This window comes from Notothenia rossii (assembly GCF_949606895.1).
Source record: "Notothenia rossii genome assembly, chromosome: 4".
Taxonomy (NCBI): domain Eukaryota; kingdom Metazoa; phylum Chordata; class Actinopteri; order Perciformes; family Nototheniidae; genus Notothenia; species Notothenia rossii.
In genome coordinates, this window is record NC_136902.1 from 80,629,425 (window position 1) to 80,647,221 (window position 17,797).

General features: G+C 38.5%; 1 protein-coding gene across 1 annotated transcript in view; it reads right to left on the reverse strand.

Moving 5' to 3' along the window:
* Positions 1-2,293: 2,293 nt before the first annotated feature.
* Positions 2,294-17,797, reverse strand: part of LOC307035255 (HHIP-like protein 1) — a 17,544-nt gene continuing 2,040 nt past the window's right edge. Inside the window, exons 2-14 of the mRNA XM_079674355.1 lie at positions 12,934-13,198; positions 12,117-12,396; positions 11,857-11,982; positions 11,611-11,754; positions 8,073-8,185; positions 7,667-7,807; positions 7,166-7,240; positions 6,803-6,929; positions 6,389-6,534; positions 6,143-6,224; positions 5,880-5,962; positions 5,382-5,669; positions 2,294-3,628 (exon numbers count right to left, since the gene is read on the reverse strand). Coding sequence (XP_079530481.1) covers positions 2,874-3,628; positions 5,382-5,669; positions 5,880-5,962; positions 6,143-6,224; positions 6,389-6,534; positions 6,803-6,929; positions 7,166-7,240; positions 7,667-7,807; positions 8,073-8,185; positions 11,611-11,754; positions 11,857-11,982; positions 12,117-12,396; positions 12,934-13,198 — 2,625 coding nt within the window. The 3' untranslated portion in view covers positions 2,294-2,873. The remainder of the gene's footprint in view (positions 3,629-5,381; positions 5,670-5,879; positions 5,963-6,142; positions 6,225-6,388; positions 6,535-6,802; positions 6,930-7,165; positions 7,241-7,666; positions 7,808-8,072; positions 8,186-11,610; positions 11,755-11,856; positions 11,983-12,116; positions 12,397-12,933; positions 13,199-17,797) is intronic.

A 17,797-nucleotide genomic window follows, 5' to 3' on the forward strand; every position in this document is an offset into this window, starting at 1 on the left:
TTCTTTTTATGTTAAATGAAACCCTCTCTCGATCCACAGAACAATTCACTTTATAATCTATTGACATTATAACCAACCTTCTTCTTACTAATTACTTTCTCAAGGCACCATCAAAGATTAACACTGTTCTGTTGTTTTATTACGGGGATTAAAAAAGTGTTGCAATGTAGGACAGTCGGTGGTGTCTAGCATTATGGTTTGCATTAATTATTGTAATGTTTTCCCATGACAATGTTGTGATGCAGAATCTACAGTTTTTTTCGTGTTAAATATTTTAGATTTTCATCATAAATGTACCCACTGAAAAAAAAAAAACAATCTCCCCAGTCACCATTCATATGAAGGGTCTGAACTGCTCTCATAACATCTTCCACTAGTGATAATACTTGATACATGACTGCCTCCCTCTGGTCTGGCAAAACAAATATCAGACCATTTGTTCACAGTGTGCTGCTGAAAAACTGTGTTAGTAAGGATCATTTTATTCTTTAATACGAAATTTATTTTAGGCAAAGTTTCACGTTTGTTATATAGACTTAAACGGTTCTCTCTGAAAGGCCTTATATTTTTATAACTCACTAAAATACTGAGAGCCAAAGTAGATTGTATTTTATATTTTCTGCCCATGTTCATGAACTCCAATGTTTACCTGCCTGACTGCCTGGAGACTCTTTAGCTCTAAAATAGTACAGAGGTCTTGAAATAAAAAATAATTTTCCCTTGGCAAGGTCAGGTTTGTCTTTTGGCGTACATGCTGACATCACAAACTCTGAATGCCATCAAAGTATGCATTGATTTATAAAAAGAACAGGGATAGAAACATATTCTTCGCAGACATACAGTACACACAAATGAGGTTCACACACATGATACCTTTACTGTAATCATTCATGCCAACCGCTGTGACTGAGCAATGCAACGCACCTTATAGTTTAGTGGTGTGTCAGGATCTGTAAAACATTACAGTGTGCAAGCAGACACATTTATGTGCCTGACAGCTAGTCTGCATTTACTGCTTGTTATTCTTGTTGTTTTAAGATTTACCGTATGTGCAAAACTGGCACATTTTATATTTACATTGATTTTATTCAATGGTTATTTAAGAAAAACTCTTAAAAGATGCATGTGGCAGTGTTACAATGTAGTCAATGCAGTCTTCATATAATGTAGATACAAAGAGTTGGGGAACCAGTTTATGATGTGCCCAATCTGGAGTTCAATCATTTATTTTTCTCATTTGGCAAATGTTTTTCTGACATTTGTATATAAACTGATTATTTTCCTTTTCATAAATATGTTTGTTGTTTATTAATTACAGTTTTGCCTCTGAAATTACTTTATGTAACTGAAATGAAGGGGGAGAACATGTTCACTTTACTGAGCAGTGATAATTCTATCTAGAGCAGGGGTGTCAAACTCAATTTCAACTCGAGCCACATTAGCATCATAGTTGCACTCAAAGGGCCAGTTTGATATATAACACTATATAAGAATAAATATATAAATATTTAATATATATAAAATCATTTATTATATAACATTATTTCCTCTTCATTGGATTATTATCGGATAGGTTAATTACTTCATAATTAACTACGTCTGAAAGCAGAAGTATAGGGCAAACAATTGCAAGTCTCTTCAGTGTGCATGTCACAAAATGATTTAAAAAGAAAAGTCAAATTCTGGAAAAACTACAAAAATTAAGTGAAATTCTGAAAAAAAGGTAACATTTTGAGAAAAAAAAGTCAAATTCCGAGAAAAAAGTCATATTTGAGATGCATTGTGGGACATGTAGTTTATGCGCAATGTGCTTCTGTAAAGCGGCATGTAACCGTATAATAAACATATTATATTCTTTGCTCTTGTGGGGCCACATGAAATGAAGTCGCGGGCCGGATTTGGCCCCCGGGCCTTGAGTTTGACACCCCTGATCTAGAGTATAATTGTCGGCACTTAAATATTTTTGTAGTCTGTTTTCTTTCCTTCTTTCCCTTGACAACATTGAACTTAAAAAGGCAAGCCAGTTGGACTTTCCCTTCCCTAAAACACATTTTCTTTCCCATGGTAAAAATCTTGCTTTAATCCCACAGGTTTCTGAAAATCAGTCGTGTATTAGTGGAGTGTTATTGAAACTCTCAGAAACCAAACACAAGCAGAGCCACGCAGTGGGAACAATAGTTTCATGATTAATATGTGTCTGTTCTCGCAGCTGTAGAGAAGTCGGTGTTGACCAATGTAAGCCTTCATTCCTCTGATCAATATTGGCAGAGAATAATAGAGAAGAGCAAGGCTGTCATTTTGCAGTACATCTTTATTCATATCACACTCTGTGCCCTCAAATGTCTTTATATAAAATAGGAAAACTTTTATTACATTCATCATTCAGAATGTCCAGCATTTCCTTGTTAAAACTCTTGAGATGTGTTCATCTTAAAACTACATTAAAAAAGGTATCAAAATGCAAATATAAGAAGCTGTTGGAGAAAAAGAAAAGACCTGCTTGAGATGATACAAAAATACAAATATATTCTCTTGGGACACACCTGACTGTTTAACAGGATCTGGTGTCTGCCACATGTAAGTATGTAAACAGAAAACACTTCAAAAGTAGGATTCAAGTTACTCCGACACTCACTCATTCCTTATTGACCTTTTAAAAAAAATAATACAATTCAATAACTCATTAAGCAACCTGTCCAACCTCCCCAACATTCATGCTTGAAAATAAAGCAGTCTGCAGTCATTTTGTATACTCTCTTCTAATACTTTTTCCCCTCATCCTGTTACTTCTTGTATGCAATAACACACATCCCTCCCCTGCCTCCTTGTTTCCTTTCCTTCCTATACTTTGTTCTATTTTCCTCTCCTCCATGCTAACCGCAGATCACCCCTACATCTTCCCCATGTGAGCAGTTGTGTTTCCCCACCCTGGATCTCTTGCACTCCAGCAGCGACCTCTCCCCGCCCTCACACTCCACGTCGTCCAACAGGATCCTGACGTTACGGTCCGCCTCCCCCAAGACAGCCCTCTTCATCACCGCCAACGCCGTGGTGAAGCCGAGCTGTCGACACACCACAGAACCTGCTTTGCTGGTGAAAAGGTCGTCGCATACCGTCCCCCACTCCCCACGGATAAAGATCTCCAGTCTGCCTCGATCTGATAATCCATCAGTGGTCACCAGTCGCACCGAGCCGGCACGCAGCTTTCTTCCTCCTCTTCCTCTCTTCGAACCTCGACTTCTTCCTCGGGGCCTCTTGTATACTTGGTTAGCCCCTCCGGTGTTTTCCAGCTTCTCTCCGAGCCGCAGCCCCTCTTCTTGTGTTTTGGTCGGTGTTGTGTTGACCGGCGGTCTCAGGGGCTTGTATCCTGATGTCGTGGGTTTCAGACTCCAATACTGTGGCCGTGGTGTGGTCAACGCTGCCGGGCGCTCAGAGGTAAAAGCCACCTTGGGCCGTTTCGTGGATGTTGCGGATGGGGAAGGAGGAGGTTGTGCTGATGTTAAAGGTTTGGAGGTGGTAATAGGAGCGTATTGAAGGGGTCTCCCGTGTTTCCTGGTTGGAGATGTGGGGATGATTGGTGTTTGAGTACTCCTAGTGAAGGCCGCAGTCATGATGGTTGTGCGATAACCTGATGGAGAGACAGAATCACCCTCTTTATTTGAATATATGTAGTTTAACACTGTGCTTTGTTTGACATTTTGGGAAATATGCTTATTGTCTTTCTTGCCAAGAGTGGGTGAGAAGATTAATACCATTATGTTGGTAATGATGACGTTAATTCCAGTAAGCTTAATTTAGCAGGAAGACGAAAACATGAGGGGAAAGCTAGTCTGGATCCGTCCAAAGATAACAGAATATGCATACCACCAGACCAAAAGGGTAAAAGGGTCAAAGAAGTCAATGCATCCAAACAAGAATCCCTGTGAAACTTTAAATATTTATATTCAAACTTTTGTTTCTGTGAGTAGGCGGTATAACAAATGTTATTAGTGAGCTTTAGATTGTGTCAACTTTGGCCAGACCTAGGCTAGCTTTTTCCCACTGTTTCCAAAAATGATATAAGCTTATTTTTGAAACATTGCAACATATCTTTTAGTAATACACCAAGAAGGTAGTTTTAGAACTGAGAATGTTACAAATCTCAGATTTCTCCAAGCCATTTAAAGCAATGCTATCCAAAGGAAAGACATAAACACAGACACACAAAGATGAATGTCCAAACTGAAGCTGATGCAGAACCATTTATTAAAAATAAATAATGCCAAAGTACTTGATTTAAATTAAAGTATTTCAAATACCCAACACAAAAATAAGCAAGATTGTTTCTGCTCAAGATTCTTGTACCAGCCAAAGAAACTTATGCTCGCAGGAAATCAAGTTTCTACTTTTTCTAAAAGCCCTGTACCTGAGTCCTTACCCCGTGCGTCAGCAAAGGCAAACCTCCTAAATATGATCGGTTAGCAGTTAGCAGAACATCATTAAAAGCTGTAACATTAGTGTATTTGATATCAAGTTTCAGAATATTTCCATTCAATGATTTATAATAATAACCTTTTATGCATTGTTTTTTTTTTTTTACATTTTATGTATTGTATTTTTTTCAGCTTTTCCAGTGCAAATTGCAAAGACTGATAATAAGTATTATGTAAAAGAACAAAATAGCAATAAATAATGACCTACCTATGTTGCATATTCTTTTATGGCGTCTCAGAAGTGGTTAATATAAGAATAAGCAAAACAGAAAATCTAGTTTTTCAAATATAATAAACAAGGTTTTAATTAATTTTCCACAAAAAAACATAAAATAATTTAATATAAATAGATTGCTGTTGCATGTATCAAGAGGGCCACTCACTGTTTTACTGTAGTTGATTTCTCTCCTCACTATTTGGTACCTGTTGTATCTCTTCTATTTTCACCATGTAAGAAGACATCTTTCAAATATTATATTAGCTGCTTGTTTTACCAAAAACGACCTAAAATAGGTTCTGATTAATTTTCAAAGTAAACTTACTTGAACTTAGCTGCCAAACTATTCATGTTATTTTGTATGTATTTATTTAATTTAACTTATTTATAAAGTCAAGCCACTATACTGCCTGTATCTCACTTAGCAACTAAGACCCCTCATCATTAATCATTGAATGAAAATCAGTTGCACAGAGTTTAGTCATTTGGCTATTAGCATGTTAAAATGTAAAGCAACCCAGCACAGAAGAAGAAAGCAGCTGGTTTCACTCTGGTGGCTTCTCCCTGCACTGGTCTACTGGTTGGTTTACGGTTAGTTTTACCAGTTGCCTTAGTGGTTGTCTGAACATTGGAGCTAGTAGTTGGGTTATCAGTGGAGCTGGTAAGGTGAACAGGTTCACCAGTGGGCCTACCGGTGGGTGTGGTTGGGGTGGGGGTTGTTTCCATGGCCTTCTGGACAGTTGTTGGTACGGTTGTTGGTTTAATTGTTGTTTTTGAAGTTGTTTTTAGTGCTGTTGTTTGGGGTGTTTTTCTTGTTGTCTGTAATGTTGTTTTTCTTAGTGTTTTTCTTGTTGGCATTGGTGGTTTGATAATAATAATTGGTGTTTTTCTTCTTGGGGGTGTTTTCGTTGTTGTTGTAGTTTTTCTTGTGGATGTTGTTGGTAATGGTGTGGTTGTTGGTTTCTTGTTGATTACGAACTCTGCAAACAAAAAATACATTTGATCAGCGTAATAAAAAATGCTTCAGACTATGAAACATAACTTCTACAAGTTGCACATTGACCAAATAATGATAATAATAAACAATATAATTTTGTTGGATTCAAAACACACTGAGAAACTGAACGTGCAACAGAAGGTTACCAGGAAAGGTTGTCTCAAATGTTAACATTATTTAAAGAATTCCTTACCTTCTTTGGGGTAGAAGTGAACCAGTTTTCCTTTTATCTTAACAGGAGTAGGTTTGAAGCTGCATTTTCCTGGTGCTGCTCGCCTATGTAGTCACGAGAGGGAAGAAAAAGGTCACTCGTGCAACCTATACAAGTACTTTTGAACTTTTGAAATGTAGGTTATTCTAAGATCAGCTACTCTAAAAACCTCTTCCCCACAAACCCCTGCAGGTGAGATGAAAGTGTATTTGTTGCTCTACCATTGAGTTGTAATGTTTAGCTACCTGGAAGGATCCACTATCTTATAGATGACTCCTGCTCTGGCCTTGGCACTCGCCACTCCAGTGGCCATGAAATACAGTTCACCTAGAAAGATGGACAGGGAAAAGGGAGAGAGAGAGGGAGAGGGAGACAGAGATGGGTGGAGAGTAAAAGACAATCCAAATGGAAAATAGCAAACACAAGTTATTGAAAGGGAAGAAATGGGGCTCAGTCAAGTTATTCAACATTGCTTTAACTTGTAAACGTACCTGCTTCATCCTCAGCAAAAGAGATGATGTATTTATAATAACTGTTGATGAGCTTTGGGAATCTGCAGGTCTGGTCTCCTCCCATGCAGATCTCTCTGTACTGCCATTCACCTGAAGCGACATTTTCCTTCAGAGACATCAGACGCCTGAACAGAAACAAACAGTACATCAATTCAACATTTAAAATCAAGCATTTCATGCTTACTGTAATGGTTGATGTTGAAGTGTCGTGTTGAAAAGTTTTTGCTTAATATCCACAATTTCCAGGACAAAGAAATATATGTGTCTGTTTTAATAGGCTGTGTACATTGGCCACTATGACAAATTGGACACTGGGTATCTACAGTGAGGGCGAGAATGTGTCTAAAGAAGATGTGTGAAGTTTATATTATGGAATAACGCAGAAACACTAACCCACTCATGAAATCCCCAAAGATGTAGAGTCCGTTGAGGTTGGGCATCTGACAGCCTCTGTAGATGTAACCTCCCGTCACTGATTTGCCCAGCTTGTGGGGGTAAGCAAAGATAGGCAGGATGTCATCTAGATATCGACATAAAAATAAAAACATGAATTAACTTCCTTTGTCAGCATAACAAGAAGACAATACCACTACACACTAAGCATGGAGAATGACAGTTATGCATCATCACTTTAAATGTTTTTTTAGATGTACCTAAAGTTAAGAAGCTTTAACAGTATATATATTGTGAAACGTATCATCCTCATCATTATAGATTGTAAAAAGTGCATGGCAGCAGCCAGGAGAGCGTCCTCACCTAGCGAGGAATTTAGACAGAGTTTGCGATCGTAGCAGCTGAAGCCTTCTTTGGCCCTCCATCCGTAGTTCCCTCCTTCAAACATGTACATACAAAGTTAGTGCAACATCGCAGGCAGACAGCTACCGTACCATTATTTCAACATGGAATTGCCTCACGGTGCAGTAAATATACTGTAGAAAGTTTCTAACTGAGAAGAGTATTGTTTGGCTGTAATTAGATGACTATTTCATAGCTATTTTAAGCAGATCACTTTCACTGTAATTGTAAGGTAGAAGGCTGACATTAAACTATAATGTCTGACTCAATTTCTGTGTGGTCTTTAGATAACAGATTTATATGACATGAGGATGAGTAGATAATGACAGCCATCTAGCGTAAGATTGAACCATTTATTTTGGAGATATGATAAAGACTCTGTCAGTGTGATCGTGCATTTAGAGGTATTGAAATCTGTCTCTCTTTAAAGAGAGATGGTGTTTTGAACTAAAGTCATCATACCTTTAACAATAAGGTCCACCTCCTCAAATTTGTTTTGGCCTACGTCACCACAAAACATCCTGCCTCCGCCTCGGCCTGTGATGGGGTCACCTCGGTCGATGGAACAACGCCACATGTTGCGAACTCCATAGGCATAAATCTCTGAACGGAGAGAAAACACATTATATGTAAACACAAATACCATGCATCCTTTGTGAGGCTGAGCACAGAAACCAAAGGTGTATTTTCATTCTCAGTGTTCATTCTTCTTTTTTTCTCAGTTAGAGAAGCCCCACTGTAGACACACATTTCAAAGTCTAAGTAAATATTTGGAATTGTGCCATAATCTTAAATATTCAATTCATCCTAACTGTGAAGAGATATAATAACATTATCCAACATGTGTAGAAAATGTAAGCTGATTTACCGGGTCGAGCTTCTTTCTCGTGCAAGAAAGGGTTGTCAGAGGGGATGCTGTACGGGGCGCCATCGTCATTGTTGTCCACATCAAGACGCAGCACCTTCCCGAGGAGTGTTGATCTTTTCAAAACAGAAAGTAGTGGGTGACAGAATGAGTGAGTGCTTTAATAAAGGCAGATACAAATATATCCGTACCTGTAATTTGTGTTCATTTTGTGTAATGTTTGTTTCATCTTTGACCTAACAATGTCTCGTTTTCTTTTCTACTTGTTGTGAAAAACCTATTTTTTTACTGCATTGAAATATCAAACTTGCATTTCTTTTCCTGGTAAAGGCCAACTGTGTTTGGTTACAATGCTTCACATTTCTCTCTGTCCAATCATCTGCTAAATCTCTTATTTTAACCTATTCCACATCCCATACTAACTTTCTATCCCTCCTCCGTCTTTTTTCCTTCTTTCTATTTCTCACCTCTTTTTTTGTACACCTTTTTCCTTCCTATTTTCTGGTCGCTCTTCTCATATACCTCTCTCTCTCTCTCTCTCTCTCTCTCTCTCTCTCTCTCTCTCTCTCTCTCTCTCTCTCTCTCTCTCTCTCTCTCTCTCTCTCTCTCTCTCTCTCTCCCTCCCTCCCTCCCTCCCTCCCCACTCCACATACCGATGTGTGGCGGTCAGTAACGTGTAGTGTCAATATTAGACTTGGCGCTCTGTGTGCTCCCTCATTCCCAGAACGGCTAATGGAGCCTGTCAACAAAACCCCTAAGAAACAGCTACGCTATAAGTGTCTGGAGAAAAGTGGTCAGCATCTCAGAAAAACCTTGTGAAATGGTCCAAAGTGTCATGAACCCAATACTGATCAAATGAGTCAGAAGAATTCCCAGCCTTAGGTCTAATATGTTTTATTCTTAGTGTTGGTCTAAATTCAGTTTAGCCTCTCTTTTTTAACATGAATGCATTAATGTTGTTTTATCATTTATTACAGTCCAAGTACTTGTAGCTATGATGCATTAAGTCATTGGAGTATTGTGCAGTAATATCTGTCCTTCCAACTTTTTGTCCTTTAGCTGTCATTCACATTTAAGCCACTGAAAGTTGATCAAATGATAATGAAGAATGACAGTTGTAGCTTGTAGCAATCAAGGCTAATCTTTCATAACAGTGAGAAAAGACTCACACATAATATCATCCACAAACGTATCTGCACATACATAAACATAAACACACAAAGAAACAATGCCTTTAGATGAAGCTAGCCCTTCTATGAAATTAATCAAATGAATTACACTGCAAAGGTCATGCTGATGTGAGGAGAGTAATGTTTACCAACATAGTGAAAGACACATTATTCCCTGCAGTCCCTTCAACACAAGCTCCTTTTATAAAGCTTACATGCACCATTGCCATCAACACATCTTGCCACATCTCCCATTGACGTCTGTGGACTGCCACCAGATGCTTATGTGGCTTATTCTTTAACCCTTAGATGCACGAGTGACTGGACCCGACACTCTTCCATAAGTGGGTCTACAAGGACCCGTATTAGAATAATATGCGTTTTTATGCCATTTTTGTCATTTTGGTTAAGAAAAATCACTTGTATAATATTTAGTATTATATTCTGGTTCACATTACAAATATATTATATTTAATTTGTTTTACATTACATTTCTTTACATATTGAAAAGCGATTTTGAGTACTTGAAAAGCCCTATACAAATATAATGTATTATTATAATATTATTATTATTATTATTATTATTATTATTATTATTATTATTATTATTATTATACATTACATTACATTACATTGCATTTAGCTGACGCTTTTATCCAAAGCGACTTACAATAAGTGCATTCGACCAGGAAGATACAACCTTTAAGAAAACAGAATCATATAAGTACATCAGGTTTCATAGAGCCAAACATTTCAAGTGCTACTCAACTGGCATTTAGAAAGCCAGCCCTTTATTAGTATATAAGTGCTTTGTTAGTAATTCTATCGCTCGAAGTGGAGTCTAAAGAGATGAGTTTTCAGTTTGCGTCGGAAGATGTGTAAGCTTTCTGCTGTCCTGATTTCAATGGGAGCTCATTCCACCATTTTGGAGCCAGGATAGCAAACCCACGTGTTTTTGCTGACGGGAACTTGGGTCCCCCTCGCAGTGCGGGTGCAGCGAGCTGTTTGGCTGATGCAGAGCGGAGTGCACGTGCTGGGGTGTACGGTTTATATATATATACTGACAGGTATCAGATCTTGCTGTGTAAAATAATCTTCCTGAGAGGTGTCACTTGTGATGTAGTCTGTGTGGTCTACAGTGAATGTATTCCTGACAGCAACAGGTGATAAAAATCAAAGGTTCCCATAGGATTCCATAGAAAATGCAAGCGGGTCCTTTTTGTCCCACTTAGCTTGGGGTAGTAATACAAAAACTACAATTTCTTAAAATGTACATTTAAAATGTGAATGTCATGATATCCAAAACGTGTTTTTTGAGGAATAGCTGGAATATGAAATAATACAAAAATGTAATTACAAAGATACTTCAAGAAAACACCTCACCGGGTCCAAAAAGACCCACTTATGCATCTAAGGGTATTAACCCTTAGATGCATAAGTGGGTCTTTTTGTGTCATGTCATTACTGTCATTGCTTAATCCTGAAGAGAACAAGGACATACTGTACTTTCTTAATTAATGCTCTACATTCTTTCCACAATTACTTCACATATGCAGTCCAATAATGGAAATATATATCACTCTTGATCTTCGGACAGTTCATTTATGCAACTTCTTCAATAATCTTCGGTGGCGTGCTAACTTTCAGCCTTGTTAATCCTCCCGAAAGTGTAGAGCACTTCTATTTAAAAAATATACGTAATGGAGTTCTCAATAATCCCCCTAATGAACAATACGTTTGTTATTGCAGTTCCAATTGAAGAAGTGCTCTACAGGACCTGCCATGCATCTTTGTGATAAGTGGTGTGTGCACAATCAAACTAATTTGTAGCATTTAAGCCAATCAAGATTTTCAAATTACAGGTATTTTCATAAGTGGACGATAACCAGTCAAATATATAATTTAAAGTTACAACAGAGCAACTTGAGAGTCTGCAAAGCTTGTAAGTGTTTTCTCTCCATAAATCTGCTCCTTTTCACTAGACTTAACTGGAATTGAATTATCGGGAACTCCTTTTTGGCAGAACTGGTTCTAACCAGACTTTGGTATTGGTATCCAGCCAACATCTTAACAATGTCACAGTGTCTCGCAAAATTTGACATGATGAGTACCTTTTTCACATAAAATGTTAACAACCTCTAAGAGCAATCAAAGGATATGTTTATTTTTAAGTAGATTGTTCTTCCAAACCAATACTGTCAAAGTTTTCCAAGGCTCACGTCACAGATTTGAAGCTAGTTTTCAGGTATGCTGTAGCATGAAAACATATTGTGTTGCAACAACAGTCAGTTACTTCAGAAAATTTGACGTGAGTTTAAGAAAAAACTAAAGTCAACCGACTCTAGCTAATATATTGGTTTGTGTATACTTACTTGTTCTGTGAGTTGCCAAACTTTCCAAATGGGTCTCCAGCTCGGCCACCATCACCGATGAAGACGTACAGGTACCCGTCACGGCCAAATAGAAGCTGTCCTCCATTGTGATTGGATGCTGGCTCTACCACCTCAAGAATAGTCCTAAATGTGTAGAATACCAGAACTTACAAATATTCCACTACAACATTAGTCTAAAATAACTAATTTGTCTCCATTTGTGTTTCTGTAGACTTTTCTCCTCACCTCTCAGAGGAGTGATCTAGTTGGTTGTCATCGGTTGTTAGCAGAGTGAATTCGCTGACACGTATCCTCTCCTCCTTCTTTACTGACACAGAGTAGTACACGTAGGCTTTCTTGACCTCATCGAACCTTTGCAAAGAAAAGGAAGCAGAATAGATCATACTTTTCACAAATGCTTAGCGACCTTTTTTCACTGAGAATCATGAAAACCATCATTGTTGATGTCCCTAACCCTCACAGATAACTTGAATAGAAGTATGAACCTTGGGTGTAGGGCTATGCAGAGGAATCCTCTCTCGTCTCCTGCCCACGGTGATGTGAGGACGGCCTGGGTGAGGTTAAGGAAAGGCCGGTCGATCCTGGAGCCGTTGGCCAGATACACCCACACATAACCCAGCTGCTCCGCCACGAAGAATCGATGAGTCCCGTCTTCTGCGTGAATCATGGCCACAGGGTTACGGAGCCCGTTGGCAACCTCTTGCAAACACAGCTCCAGACATCCCGTGGGATCTTCACGGACCAAGCCAAGGTTAGCATTCAGCTCTAGGGACAGAAAAGTAAATAAGAAAGGAAGGAGTAAAAACATTCACACAAAACAGGAAAGGATTTTAGGACCAAATATAAGTGCGTCTTATAGAAAAGAGTAGACCTGGTATCTTGCATTCCAAATCTAACCATGCGCATATAAAACCTACTATTTCCAGTTCTAGACCAAAACAATACAACCTTCTTCATCTTCATCTAATGGATTGTTATCATAGGATGTGGGGAGGCTAGCTGTATACTGTATAATATATGTCTAAACAATCATTATTCTGCCATCCTTATGAGCAGCATAACAAGGTGAAGCAATGTCTGCTCATAATTCATAACAAGACTGTTCTGTAAGTGCAAGTTCAGGTTCCTGCCAGTGGAAACCATTTTTTCAGTCTCTGACAACCTGTTTTTTCATGTTGGCTGTTTATTTAAGTGGGGTAATCCAAATGTCTTCCACTTTTCCACTCAACCTCACAGTAAGATCAGAAGAGTGTTCATCAGTGTGAGTGTGTGTGTGCTGCTGAACCTGTTTCCACCCCATACCTGTATTTGTCAACACATTAGGATAGCAGTACTGCTTGTCCTTCAGCTCCAGATAGTCACAGAACTTTTTGCGGTCTTCTTCTATCGTTGCAGTCAGGTTTGCAAACTGCTGCGGGTTCCCCGAGTTCTCCAAGAGGAGGCTGAGCGTGTAGCGACACTGCATCCAGTAGCCGGAGCAGTAATCCCCGCAGAGGCCAGGCAGCATCCGCATGGGCGTGTTAGCATCTTCAGCATCGAACAGGTGGGCCGAGTATGGAGAACACTCCTGCAAGGGGAAAGAGGATTTAACACAAACATACTTTAATGTTTGTAACTGTGTCTTGCTGGATATTTCTGGTCCCATCTACGTAGGTCTTCATCCTTGACTGCACTCATTAACCCTCCTTTAGGCCAATGTGTTTACCTCAGAGGTAAAGGATATGTATGGATCAAGTAAATATAGGATTTGTGTACTTATTTCACCGCAGCTCTTCACCGCCTCACTATGACTGCTCAGGCCTGCTTATATACTGGCTGTCTGAGGGTATGGTATAAATGGATCCCTGGAAAGGTCCAGTCAGTTATAAAGTCACAACCACACTGTCCACACCCAGAATGGTAAGCTTCATGCACGACACCCAAACCATCGTGTGGTCAACTGGTGCTCTTTTACTCAGAGCCAGATCTTCCTAACCAATCATCACCATAAAAAAACAAAGCCCAAAGCACAAAAAATTAGATCACTGGTAAAAAAACAAAAAAACAACTGAACTAGAAGAGCACCCTGGAGCATAGAAGAAGTCCAACTGTCATATCTCCCAAAGTTGACAAGAATAATAATTGTTTTTGTACCATGATTGGGAAACACCCCACAATGTAATATGTGTATTCCTTGTCTAATGCTTCACCTTTCAGATTCCTGAAAATCAGGCCAGGTGTTTTTTTTCCGTAATCATGCTGACAAACTGACAGGATAACATTGTTGACAAGAGGTTTCAACTTGATGGTGAAACGATCCTAGGCTTTTGAATACTGTCATGTTTTGTTTGCATAATGCCCAAGGATGAGTTTATTTTACAAATACATTTGGCTTTTAGGTATCAAAAAGTAACTGGTCTGGGGAATGCACAACTTTTACAGTGAATAATTCAGCACACATCAGAAGGTCTTAGACGTACTCTTATTAGCAGCAATGGTAAGCCTTGAACAAAAAAGTTGCTGCTGTGTCTTACTTTTAGGTAAGTAGAGATTCAGTAGTTTTTCGAGATTGCTTCAGTTTTTGTCCTAAATGTCTGAGGGTAGAAGAGCACTTTAAAGATAATGTAGACAAAAAATAGTTGCAACCACATGCTAATAATCTATTGTAATTTGATGCAAATTCATCTGAGAAATGTTGTGAATATTTATTAACTAGCTTCCGAGATCATACAGTGCAGTCATGAAAACCATAAAGCATACACACAAGAAACAAAAACTTTATTCGTACACCTACACAGACAAACTCTGTCTCTAAACAGTGCATGTGGGTGTGTGCTTGTACCTGGATCTTATGCTTATAAATAATGTACACTTTTATTTCTTTGTGCATGTCAAGCTTCCCCATTAACTATGACATATTATGAATAATGAATATAATAGAAAGGCGGATAGGGAAGAAGATGTGGCATTCATGCCGTCTATGTGTTTCAAGGTTTGTTATGCAAAAAACATACTGGACGCTACACTAGGTCAGAAACCAGAGGAGACTGTGAAGTCCACCGCAGACGGACCACTTTTGGACAAAAAGTACTTTCCATTAAAGGCAGCTCATTGTGGAGTAGCCTCCCAACTGAGATACGGGATTGTCCCACTCTCCATAGCTTCAAAGGTCAACTCAAAGAATGGTTGAGAAACAAACAGACGTGCAATCACCGCTAAATGCACTTTAACACAGGGGTATCTTCTCTTGCACTTTATATGTCGTATCTGCTATATTGTATTACCATGTCATAAATACTTGTGTACAGTATGCTGCTCTTGCTCTTTTGCACCTTTTGCATATCATGTATTTTGTTTTTGCTACTGTATGTTTGTAAAATGTAAACTTCTTAAATGTTTTATTTGAGGGACTGCGGATGGAAATGAGCTCAAAGCTAAATCTGGCACTGTTACGCTTGACACATTTAAATGATTTAAGTGTTCATTACTGTGCATTGTCCCTGCCAAATAAACGATTAAATAAAAAAATAAAAAATGTGTTATTTCTCTATACTTATCACTTTTTGAGATAATTCATTTATTTTAGTAGTCTTACATTAGTCTAATTTTCTGAAATGTTCTTGGTGCCCCTCACCCTCACCCTAACCCTTACGATTATGACATAGAACCCCTCAAATAAAAAAAAAGGTATACAAAGGATTAGATTTTCATTATTGGCCAAAGAAGGGATGAAGAGAAGTTAGCTGTAACAGAGACTCTTTGTTAAATAACTTAAAAGTGCTTTGCTGGGCAGAGATCAGAGCCTGCCTGGGAAACAAGAAGGCACTGGTCACATTGCTCTGCAGTGTCTGTACTTCGCCTGTTTGACCCTCTGAAATTAAACTAACAGCCTTTGTTCTGAGTCTTATTTTGTATCCTACTATCATAGGGTAGGATAAATGCATCTATGTAAGTGCTAACAGCTGTTCCCTAACAATGCAGCCACTTCAAGCTGCCATAATTAGTTGTTTACGCTGTACAGTTAGGAATAAACTGGATTTCAGACTTAAGCTGGAAATAAAAGCCTTTATTTTGTCTTCTGCATTCCTGACTCCATACTGCACTTTAATGTCCACATTGTGGTTTGAGAGAAAGTAAGGTTCAAAGAAAAGGAGATGGAAACAAAATGGAAGAGAGGTACCTGTGCCTCAACTTTCCTACAAAAACGACCCGATTCAAGTAGATTCAATTATAGTTGGGGTCAGTTACCATGGATACTGCATTTCTGTGTGTTGGGGATTTGTTGTGGTATGGGGCTCTCACATGCTGTTTGGAAACTTGAACATCTGCAGTTTTCTTCAGCTGTCATTGGAGACAAGAGTCTAAAAGATGCAGAAACACTGCTTATTAAAAATGCAACTGGGGAAACAATTAATTCAGAGTTGTGTTGTTATGCTAAGTGCTCACTAAATGCTTGAAATGGCCTCAGGTGGTTTGAGTTGTGTTTTCAATTCAATTATTGAATGACCAGACACAGACACAAAAACACATTATTCTAAAACAGTTGCTCAAAATAATTGAACTTTTCAACTTCTGTCTTCCTGTTTTCATAGAGTTTACCGATCTATTTTTACTGATTTCATCTCTCTCACTCTTTTTTCTTTTCCATCCCTTCTCTCTCTTGCAGGAACTTGATATATCCTGTACCCCGGGCCGGAGGAGGAAATAATTGTTTGCTCTGTAAGTTAAGCTGGGGGACGATGACAATCTCCCTCCTGTCTCCCACAAAAACAACCCATACACACACAAACCTCTCTCTCTCTCTCTCTCTCTCTCTCTCTCTCTCTCTCTCTCTCTCTCTCTCTCTCTCTCTCTCTCTCTCCTGTCTTATTGATATCAGTGCTAGGAAGCTCCTGCAGTGCATGGAGAACAGAGGGCCTCAGTGTGGTGGGTTTACTCTGAGTACCCTGGCAGAGAGGCAATCTGAGCACCTCCAGGGAATCTTTTACCTCAAACTGCAACCCTTGGAGCTGAAAACCGCAGAGTGTGTCTGAGTCAGGCTCTTAAGTAGATTAATTTTTTTTAGAAAAGAGTTAAAGACAATACAAACATTCATAATTTAAAGAATTTAAATTGAATAACCACGTCAAAAGACTGAAATCATAAAAAACAGAAAAAGTTTGTAACCAAAACACTTTTGTTTTCTATTATAATAATTGTGCTTCTTTAAGAATTTTATAAATTAATTCTAATGCTAAGTAACCGTATATGTTTTCCGTGTGTAATGTTGTTCCTGTCTCAGATGTTCATATTTACTTTGTTGAGGACTCTATATGCAGATACTCTACATCTCACTGCTGCTATACGTTTTGTTGAAAGTTGTACGTGCGTTGCAGCGCTGTCTTTAGAACATTTACCCTGCTTGGAAAGAACCACACTGGGCTATAATTACCAGAATGGTAGAAACCTATACTTTAAGAGTCAGAGGATTTGTCACTGTCTTAACATAGTGCATGATGAATTAAACTTCCAGGAAGTTTTTTTATTTTATTTTTGTTTTGGCCTTAATATACTGTAAAGGTTTTATTTTTGGGAGAGCCCACAGACCGTTTTCTTTGGCTTTCTCCAAATAAGGATTTAAAGAAGAGGTTAATGAGCCGAGACAGATTTGTGTTGCAGCTATCATTCAATTTGCAATCACCATCTGCAAAAAGTTAGAGTCTGTGCTGCAAAGTCAGCACCTACTGTAATTATGCAATCAGTGTGGGACTGGCTTCAAGGCTCAGTCTGCCAGTGAAAGAGAGGAGGAAGTTGTTTAAGATTAGCAAGCTCAGAAAAGAATTAAAAACAAAGTGATACTGAAATAGTAACAGACCTTAATAAGCCTTCGTCCTGCTCGTTGGAAGTTTGAGTATACTTTCTACTTCTACTGCAGTTTAACACCATTATCACAATAACATTAAGACTGAAAATGTCTTGTTGGGCTTATGCAGTGAGTCATTGCTTTAAATGGAAAAGTAATGCAATCAATGTAAATTTAAAAAGAAATGTAAAATCTTATTATATTCAGTTTGAATTTGTTTTCATCCACCAATCATGAAGATGATTATATAATTAAGGTTGATTCAGGTTCCCCTCCACAATTCAAGACAGCTAAGGTTATTCCAATTTATGAGGATCTTCAAGGGAATTTTGTGGAGTAAAAAGA